The 10,331-nt window shown below is 46.9% G+C and overlaps 1 protein-coding gene across 1 annotated transcript; it reads right to left on the bottom strand.

Moving 5' to 3' along the window:
• Positions 1-8,436: 8,436 nt before the first annotated feature.
• On the bottom strand, positions 8,437-9,673 carry LOC120674568 (NAC domain-containing protein 79-like). Its single transcript, XM_039955732.1, has 3 exons — positions 9,475-9,673; positions 9,187-9,374; positions 8,437-8,946 (listed from the first exon to the last, which is right to left on the bottom strand). The coding sequence occupies exons 1-3, from the start codon at positions 9,671-9,673 to the stop codon at positions 8,437-8,439; spliced, it is 897 nt and encodes a 298-aa protein (XP_039811666.1).
• Positions 9,674-10,331: the final 658 nt, after the last annotated feature.

Here is a 10,331-nt window from a genome sequence, read left to right as displayed (position 1 = left end):
CTTCGGCAGCGGCACAGTAATTCTCCCACCAGGCAAAGGCAGTCCCGGTGAGTTGATGGGCTGCCAGAAGAACTTTGTCTCGATCTTGGCATTCGAACGGCTCGAGCTTCCTCTAGATCACACGCAGCCAGTCGTCTGCATCCAAGGGGTTGCTGGATCCGGCAAAGGTGGGTGGCTTGGTCCTCAGAAAAGCTGTCAGCTTGTCATTCATGGTCTACTCTCGTGGCCGCTTGTTGACGAGGGCATTGGCCAGTGTTTCCAGTATGAGGGTCTGGTTGTGTATTATCTGTGCCAGGTCCCCGAGGGGTGGTGGTGGTGGCAGTGACACTTCTCCTTGATTTCCTCCTCTGTTCTGGCTTACTTCCAGTTCTTTCTAAAGAGGGTTCTATCCATTAGGTTGTCCTCCCGCGCCAGTGACTGCAGGGGTCCGGTTGTGGGAGGCCCTCGTACCACTTCGGGAAGCCATCTGTAGATTGGGTAGAGTTTTTGTGAGATTGGAATTAGGATTAAGTGATGTTTAAGTTATTTAATTCGTATTTTTGAAAAGGCAGAATCTACTTTCCGCCGAAAAGCACACAAACTAACAACAAGCACACAAAACAACAAGCACAAATAACTTTATTACCGCAAGGGAGGGTACAACACGGGGGGCAAGACTAAAATGCGTACTACATGTCCGGTTACAAAGACCACTATTAAGGGTACAACTTAAGCCAAAGGGGCTGGGGTGGCTTCTCCTAGGGTGGCTTTGGGACAAGCTACTCGCGGGGCGAGCCTTCTTCTGGGGTGGAGTGTGCGAGTAGTCCTTGCTCGCCGTTCTCAAGGTTTCCGTTTTCCAAGGGTTCCGCAGCAGCTTCTTCTTCAACGATGGGAATAGACCCTTCAGGGTTATCGGGCGGGGCTCGTGGGGTTCCCAACAGTGGTCCCCATCCTATAACGGGCGTCCCGAGTAGAACATGGTCTTCCCCAATTGCCAGAACTGGCGTTCCACTTCTGGTCCATTCTTGCATACACTGGTCCCGGGCCTGCCTGAGGCTCTCCTGGGCAACCGCTTCGCTGCTGACCGCGGCTGCGGCTCTTGCCTCGGCTTGGGCTGCCCGAATCTATTGCAGTCTTACTGCGAGCTCTGGTTGCTCGGCCCGGTGGACTTGCTCATCAGGATGCTGGCTTGCTCGTCAAAGAGCTGATCCAAGGAGGCTAGGTAGGTAGCCACTTGGTACAGGGGGTCCTCTTCATGGCAGCGTCGTTCCAGGCTTCTCATGCGAGCTTCCCAAACTGGGGTTCTGATGGCCAGAGGGAAGAACCTTATTGGTGTGGGGGCGAGGTGTCCTTCAAAAATCTGACACAGATAACGGAGTGCCTTCCTGACGGCCAAGGTATAGGTGTCTTGGTGCCTAAACCCTGTTGCGGTCACTCGCTATGGCTGGATGTCGGGGTAGCGGTCACTTCTAGCGACGACCAGGATCACTCTGCAGTGGAGGGTACCATGGTGTTCGTACTCTCTGCTGTAGTACCTTGGGTGTTCTGTAACGCCAAGGCTTTCCAGGGCATTGATCAAAAGGCTGGGGAAGCCAGGTGCAGCTTGGCAATTGCCCTGGGTCCATCCTTCCTCAGCCATCTGAAAACAAAGATAGAGTGAACAAGTTTTGCACAAATATTTGGGTACAAAGGGGATACATGGTACTTATTATTACAACATGGTGGGGTACAGTTTCCATGGATACACGATTATTAGGATAGGGTTCTAGCATGGAGTGCTACTCCTATCATGGGGACTCTTCCTTGATCTGGATAGGACGCTTCTTTGGTGGGAGACACTGCTCCATCACATCATCTTCGGTCTGAGTACCCCTATCCCAATGGGTTTCTTCGGGTTCTTCTTCTATCCACCCACCTATTCCTCTGTGAGCCTCGTGGTCTTGCCATTGGGCTTGGAGAGTGGCTAGGGAATACTCGGCTCGTACGGCTCTTGTCCGTTGTTCCTCCATTTCTTGGATTGCCTTTTCTGCTCTGCGGATTTGGTGCTTCAGTTGTGACGCCTGTTCGCAGTAGAGTTCATCCAGGCCGGTGAGGTAGATAGATAGGTGGGAGACCGTATCTTCTAGGTCTTCTTCTTCTCTCCCGAGTCCTCTCATTCGGGTAATCCATGAGCGTCCTCTTTCTCTAGTAGGCGGGAAAAATCCCATAGGAGTCCGCTGAAGATGATGCTTGTAGACGACAAGCAGACGTCGCATGGCTTTTCGGGCGGCCTTTCGGCAGGTGTCTGGGAAGCGAAAGCCAGTGGTGGAGATGAACCAGCGGTCCACATCAGGGTAGCGGGTGCTTTTTCCTACGAAGATCATCATGTCGCACCGAAGGGTGCCCCTGGAGTCGTACTCCCGGTAGACGTACTCTGGTGGGTCCACAACTCCGACGCGTTCCAGGCTGAGTAGCAATAACTTAGGAAGGCCGAGCTCTGCGTGGCAGATTCCGCCACTCCATCCATTGTTAGCCATCTGGAACAGGGCAAGAATCAGCGGTGAGTGTTTGTGTGGAAGAAGGATTAAGCAAGGAAAAGTCCTAATGTGAAAAGGCCTGAAAAAAGGGTCTCGCTCCTAGGGTCACGTCCTACGGCCAACCTACGGCTCTGATACCACCTAAAGCATCCCCTCATAAGAGAAGACTTAAATGTGATATAAATATCAGTCCCAGGAGGCTGATAACACATTTATTATATCAGATGGTACATCACCGTACAACTCTATGCGGTAATGGGCAGTGAAGCGCCACTATCGCGAGGATAACAACTAAAACCCACATAACGACATTTACTACACAGAGGTCATCAGAGTCTTGCGCCATACGGAGCTTCCTGCGGGTGACCCTATCCACATGCAAGGTTGGGTGCAGGACGGAACCCCTACTCAACGTCTTCAGGAATGAAGTCTGGATCTTCCTCTGTAAAAGTTAGGAAAGGGGTGAGTACAAACGTACTCAGCAAGTCCAACCACACCCACGGAGGGGGTATAAACAGAATATAATGCACAGGGTAAATCAAGGATAAGGCTAGGGTTTAAATTGCAGAAAACTAATTTTTATGCAGGGGATTATTTGAAAGAAAGGGGTTTTCAAAAGCAATTATCTTGCACTAAGTAACACGTAGGGTTGATCCACACAGGATCCCAGTTTTAAGTTGCTACCGGACTCCTCATCCGCCGTAGCGCTCGGCACAGCTACCGGACACCTTTCCAAAACAACTCACTCCAACCCATCCATTACCAGAAGAAACACTAGTTGTGTGACCAAACCGTTATTCGCCCAGTACCGTGGGCACGACTATTCGAATAGGTTTTAACTCTGCAGAGGTGTACAACTTTACCCACAAGCGGGGTACCACAACACGATCACCTTATTATCGGTGCTGATTCCAACAAAGCCATTACCCACCTTAGCTAGATCTGACTAGCCACCACGGGATCCACCAAGGGGTCATCGACCTATCACCGAGGTTTAACCGGGGCATAAGTCACATAGAGCTTATCCCTTCTCCTTGATCACCCGTTGCTCTCAGCTCTCCTGATGGCTACCAGTCTAACTAGTGGGGTTTATGCTAAGCCGTTGCCCATAAAACGGTCGAGTGGTTTGCACGATGGTTGAGTTAGGCAAGATGACACACCAACTCGGTCCTTAATTGTGACAAGATGGATATCTCCCAACCTTGCTCAACCACACAGGTACAAGCACACCAATCGGCAATTCACACAGAAGTGTCATCCATCCCGTCTTAACTCATCTTTCGAAAATCCCATATTTTCCCTTCCCACACACTCACACATTTTATTTTTATAAAATAAGGTGTACCGTGTTTAAGGTCCTAAGCATTCTAGCAGCGTTTAACGTCCAAACAGAACACATTCAGACATTAATCTAGGTGGTCAAGGAATAGTTATAACAAATTAAGGGGTGGCTATCCAACCATGTTTTCAGCAGGTAAAACATATGCAGTTTGTAAAACATGCCAACAGGTTGTGTTTATAAAAACCGGGACAAAACATGCATCAAAGAGCGGGATTGAACTTGCCGTCTTCAAAGCCTTCTGGGAGTTCTTGCTCGTGGTACGGTTCTTCAGGCTCCGGCTCGCGGTACTGCTCGACGAACTCCTCGACAGGTTCTCCTTCGTTCACACCGGTGTCTACGACGCACACAACAAACACACAATAAATAAAAAGAAATAAATGTTTTATCATTGAGCTCGAATCAGAAGAAATTAAGTTATGGAGGTAAGAATAATATTTTTGGGAGATTTTTGAATGGCATGGCCAAAATAATATAAGAATTGGTGTGGTCGAATTTGGGGGCACTTGGAGGATTTTTGGCGCATGAAATGAGGAGTTAAAGAGGTGGTTAGGGGCTAAACCGGAGTTCATGGGTCTTTCTATAAATTCTTTTATATAGGAAAGGGCTTGATTATAATTCATGGAAATATTAGGGTCATCTTAAAAGTAGGTAGGGCCTAATTGAAATAAATTTTCTATAACGGAGGGGCTGTCTTGTGGAAATAAGATGTAGGGGGTTTCTTTTGGAAAAAGACTAGAGAGAGGAGGGGGTTCTTTAAACAAAAGGGAGAAAGGGAGGGGGCCATGGGCAAAATAGCCCTTCTTCTTCCTCTCGTCACGGAACAGAGCCGGGAGGGGGAGGGGGCACTGGGGGTAGGGGCGCCGGCGGCCCAGGGCATGGTGGCGGCTGGGAGGAGGGGCAAAACGACGAGGGGGACGAGGGGATTCCATTCCCCTCCTCACCTTGGGCTGCGGTGGAGCGAGGAGGCGGCTCCATAGCGGCGGGCAGAGGCGGGCGGAGCAGCTTGCTGCGGCGGTGCTGCAAGGTCGGGGAGGGGTCGCGCGGTGGCGAGGGCGGTGGTGGTGGTCGAGAGCTGCGCGAAGATCCTACTCATAGGCCGGGAGAGGCGGTGGAGAGGGCGGGGCAGGTGACCGGCTGGTGAGCTCCGAGGATGGCCATTAATGGTGCTTGGAGTCGCCGCGGCGACGCAATTCGCAGTGGCGGTACAGGCGACGGGACGGCTCAGGCTGAGGCCGAGAGGCGCGCCGGGCATCCTGGGCGCGTGGGGCACGCGGGTGCACATGGGTGCGCGTGCAGTGCGTGGGGGTGTTGTGCTCTGCTCTGTGCTTGGCTGTGCGTGGGAAAGGAGAGAGGAAGAGAGAAGGAAGAAAGGAGAAGGGAAAAAGAGGAAAAGGAGAAAAAGAAAAGGAGACGCCGGCGGAATTCATGGCGACGGTCGCGAGCCGGGCGTGGCGTCAACGAGAAGCGACGCGCACGAGAAATGAGGAGAACAGGAAAAAAAGTTAGGCGGCGACTGATGCGGGTGTCGGGACGGCGAATCGTCGGGAAATGTTTCGGGAGATTAGGGATTTAGAAAAGATTTGAGCTCAACGATGCAAAATAAATTTTGAAAATTATTTTTAGCGCATGATTTATTTTGGTAAATTTTCGGGCTGTTACAAGAAGTGACTTTGTTAGAATTCCTCTTTGTTTCTCGTAATACTTCAAAATTAATGTAGGGCTTGTAGATTATATAGTGTGTCCATGCCATTCTATAAAAAGATCAGATCCTTCATTCTCTGGCTTGTGAGCTAATCTTCTGCTGCTAATCGATTTGTTGCTCTTGCTCATCGTAGGAGTGCTGCACCTACGTTTGCCTCAAGTTATGATGATGGTGCAGAGGTCTATGACTTGTGTTTTATTATTCAATATCAAGGTGAACTGACCTAGTTCACTTTTCCAAACTAGCTTAGTCATGTATGGACTTGTATATGTAATAGTCATGTATGCATTTATTCCAACTATTTGACTGATGGCAGTCTGATTTGTATGATGTTGAGGGACATCAACCTAAACTATCATTGTACAATTGAAATGGTGTGTTCGCATATCTGCACGTGTAATATATTTTTTTAACCCTTGGTTGTGGTATTCTTGATGGCCAAACAATCAGGAGTGGGTTTCCTGACGGCTTTTCCTGACGGCAAACTGTCAGGTGTCCAGATTGGGGCAGCCTAGGTTCAACCGACAGGAACTCCCGTTAGTAAATCGTTTCTGTCGGCTGACCGTCAGGAAAGATGGTCTTTCCTGACTACCCAGCCCTGTCGGCTTTTTCTTGATGGTTAGCCGACAGGAATACAAGTCCTGTCGGTATTTGGATTGTTCATGTCGGTTATTGGCCATCAGGAATAAGCTGTATCCTAGCAGTGCATGAGCTAACCCAATATGGCTATGGCGTATGGCCTGGACACTTGAAATCGATCTTGCCGCTCTCCCATGTGGCCCACGCCTTACCGAATGAATACACGAGCTCTGTGACAACAACTCGATCCGAATGGCGATGCAGTGAACACGACTCGTATCCAAACCTAGCCGAGATTGAGGAACACACAGGGCGGCGGAGAAATCGACATTGCGGCCGAGGACGAGAGCTTCCAAGGCGGAGGGGAGAATGTAATATCCGGCCTATTAGTGTTCCGATTTTGTAGATCGAATTAGTCCTACCTTGATAGTCAGGTAGGTCCGAACCAACTTAAAGGTATTGTCCTCTTTATGTTAAGAAAAGGGTAGGCTACGCTTCCTGTAACAATTATCAACTAGTGTGTTTACCGAAGAAGCTTGCGAGTAGAAAGTTATAGATCACTACCACTAAACTCGGTCCAACGTTGAGCTTGCGAGTAGAATCATCATCATTACCACTAAACTCGGTCCAACGTCGCGCGTCGAAGTAGAAGATGTAGTCGTTCACTTCACAAACGGGTCATCTCCTCCTCGCCGATTCGTAGTGCTTCACGAACAGATCATCTCACAAATATATATAGAGCGTGCTAATGGATCTTGACCATGTAGGTCCATTAATAACTCTAATTATTTATGGATTAATATCCTTATGAGCCTTTTTTTCCTGCATTCTTATAATTGCATCTTGGGCATATCACCATCACTTTAGCTATGACACCTTTGGGTTAAATATTTTACATGAAGTGAAGATGAATATGTGATTAGAGTGTTATGTCGGAAGGGTTGGGCCTAGCGGTTTTGAAGGGCAGGTGGTTTACAGAGACCATCGATGCCTGCATCATGATTGGGAGTTTGGGATCGGGCTACATTTGTTAGAGAGAGGGGATAGATCGATCCAGCGGCAACGCAGCTCCTGAGTTGATCAAAGAGGCACTTGATATTGGTCGATACTTGACATGTTGATGTTGGTGGTGGAGTGGGGAGGAGGGGTGGCGTTTGTGCGTCAGCGGTGGTAGGCAGAAAGGGTGGTCTACATATATTTAGTTCATTGAGGAAATATTATAGCAATGGAAATAACTAAAGCATAGTACTACAAGCCTCAACCTATCTAACTCTTGACATATTTGATAAAGTAACTAACTCTAGGGGATTTCAATCTATCCTAACTCAAGAGCATTCTGATTTGGAAGAACGAATGTCATCATAAAAAAACAAAAGCCAAAAACAAAAGTTTGGATCTGGTGACCAACTACTTTTTGACAAGCACACCATCTTCTTCAACTACGAATTCAAATTATGTGAACTCCGGTTCAGTTTAGGTTTTAGGATTATTAGGTCTAGGGTTTCAAGTTGGGGAAGTGTTGTGTGGCTCCTTAAAACGTAATGGAGAGGGACGCTAGTGGTGGTGAGATGTGGGAAGGAATGCAAGGCCTTTAAGTACTATGTAGTATGCCTACTGCCTCCCAATTTTTTACTTTAGAAAATTTAGAAGATCATTTTCACATAAGCTTTTTGAGAATTATTTAGAAAAAGTTGGAGAACTTCGTACAAGAGGTTTTCAAGAAAACCTTTTCAAATAAGAAAAATGTCGACCCACATGATAAAAAGGAAAAGTTACCACGAAAGTGGTCATGCACTCCTAGACCATGCCCCCAGAATAGGAAAAAATGCAAATACTTCCTCTGTTCAAGAATAGAAAACATACTTTTTTTTGTCTTTATCTCTAAAATTAATTTATTCATTATTTTAGTGATATATCATATATAGTTGCAAACCAACGTAATGCACTTTGATAAAAAAAATGGATACAATCATGTAATTTTTATAGACTGACAAGTCACAATATCCCAAAGAATTCACAAAATATAAATAGCCCGCAATTCCAAGTAAATTACACAATCAAGTTCATACTTATTTGCATATTGTAATATGCCACAAACTTCAATATGCTCATTACATTACATGCAACAAAATATAGTAAGATCAAGCACATATATACACACATTCAGTGATAAGGTGCACATACTAGTACAAGCATACACACAAATAACTTAGCTAGTAATGAAAATACACACACCACATATTATTTGGCAAAATGCAATACAATTATAGATACTACATTTATGCAACCCATTGTCTTCACTTCCCTAATTCACTCTTTCAATATTCCCAGATGCTATCCATGTCTATGGTGGCCACATACTCTTGGGCTGCAGACACCATGTATGACATTTCGATAGCAATTGTCTGATCAGGATTCATCCCATTGTCATTTTGTGATACCATCGACGAAAGGCCATTGTTCCGTGCAGCCATGACGTTGTCAGTGCTTGCTATTCCCATGCCCATCTGGAGGTAGGACATTGGCGGCATAATGGCCATCAGGTCCCTAAATAGGGTGTTGTTCATCTGAATACCGATGCTGCCCATGTCTGGCATCGGTGGCATCATAGGTGACACCAACGAGGAGCTTGCGTTAGCGATCGAGTAGTAGGATACCTGTAGATTCATTGTGAAGTCTGATAGCATAGGAAATTGTTGTGGCATAGCCATAGGTGTGCTTCTTTCATCAATCCCATGACCAGTTGTGTCCAGGTTGTACTGTGGCAGTGCAGATGTCCTTTTCTTTCCAGTGGCCTTGTGGAACACACGACAAACCACCCAATCATCCTGCATAAGTTTGATATATGAAAACCCACAACCAAATTAGGTTAGGATAAGTAAAACAAGTATTATGGATGCATATATATGCTAGTGCTATACTACAACCTTAGAGTTAGAAGATTTCATGGTGGTCAAGGAGGTTGAACTGGATGTGGGGCAGGGGAGCCTGTTACTGCCTTGGAGTCTGAATTCATGCATGACCCAATCAGTCTTCTTACCCCCAGGTGCCCTACCCTTGTAGAATACGAGCGTCTTCTTCATGCCAATGAGTTGTGGCAGTGCTGGCCCTACTACATCCCTATAGATTTCCTTATCCTTGCCGGTGGCCTTCCAGTAGCCATCCTTCGTGGCCCGATTTGCCCTCGTCCCAGTTGGGTACTTACGATCCTTCTTGTAGAAGAAGTACCATTCTTTCTCCCCCAATTTTGCCTTATCTACACAATAGAATTAAAGTCCCAACTCATAAACATGTGACCATGGACCACATAAACAAGATGCTTATGTACAAAATGCATAGGCGCAAAGAGTGCATACTAGGCAGTTCCCATGGCTCGGTCTTATTAAAATCAATCTCTCCCATGGCGTTGCAAGTGAAGCTGCTTTGGTGCACCTTGGGCATGAGGTAGAAAGTGATTATCTCCTCATCACTGGGGTAGAAGCGGAACCCTGGAGGCAGCTCGAGGCTACCGCCACCACTGCTGATCTCCTTTGGTTGCTCCTGGCGGTCTCCCATGGTTCTGGTGCTCCTTAAATGTTTAGAGTTATCATCATGGTAAGCACACAACTATAGTAACCAATAAGGAATTTGAATCATACTAAAAAAGAAAGCAGGGAATCATACATTTACAAAACACTTCTTGATCTACAATCAGTCTTGATCTCTCAGACAGAGCTCATAGGAGGATGCAAGCCAAGCTATTGAGACACTAGCAAGATGGAACAATAGCTTAAATAGATAAGAGGCGTGCGTCAGGAAGACACTTGCTACAGAAGACTCTCACCAACTTCACCCTTTTCAGTTTTGTATGTTTCTACTAGCCATTGGACGCTTGTTCTTTCCAACTGTGCCATGCTTGTCCTACACATCAAAAGGTCACTTTCATGTAGAAACTGCGGCTGTTGGTGACAGGTACCCCGCATCTCGATGCTCTTTGATGCGCGGCTATTGTGATCCTCCTCCGGTTTGCCCGCCCCAGTTTTCGGTTCCAGTGGACATATGAGTCATCCATGCATGTTACCCCAGATCAAGATTTGCATGAATGTAGAGTTGTATTACACGGCTGGTAACCAACCACTCATCAAGATGTGCACGCATTATCAGGTGTTTTGGCTGCTGCAAGGCCCTCGTGATTGAAAGTAAACAATCTAGCGTGGGTTTCACATTGCTCTTA

The sequence above is a fragment of the Panicum virgatum genome, chromosome 5N, assembly GCF_016808335.1.
Source record: "Panicum virgatum strain AP13 chromosome 5N, P.virgatum_v5, whole genome shotgun sequence".
NCBI lineage: Eukaryota > Viridiplantae > Streptophyta > Magnoliopsida > Poales > Poaceae > Panicum > Panicum virgatum.
This window is presented reverse-complemented; position numbering and strand designations above follow the sequence as displayed.

What these genes read in the sequence shown, in the direction of transcription:
- LOC120674568 (XM_039955732.1), bottom strand. Translation starts at nt 9,673, where the DNA reads ATGGGAGACCGCCAGGAGCAACCAAAGGAGATCAGCAGTGGTGGCGGT. An exon ending in CGAGCCATGGGAACTGCCTA is followed by an intron (nt 9,375 to 9,474) that starts GTATGCACTCTT and finishes TCTATTGTGTAG; the next exon opens with ATAAGGCAAAATTGGGGGAG. An exon ending in TTGGCATGAAGAAGACGCTC is followed by an intron (nt 8,947 to 9,186) that starts GTATTCTACAAG and finishes AAACTTATGCAG; the next exon opens with GATGATTGGGTGGTTTGTCG.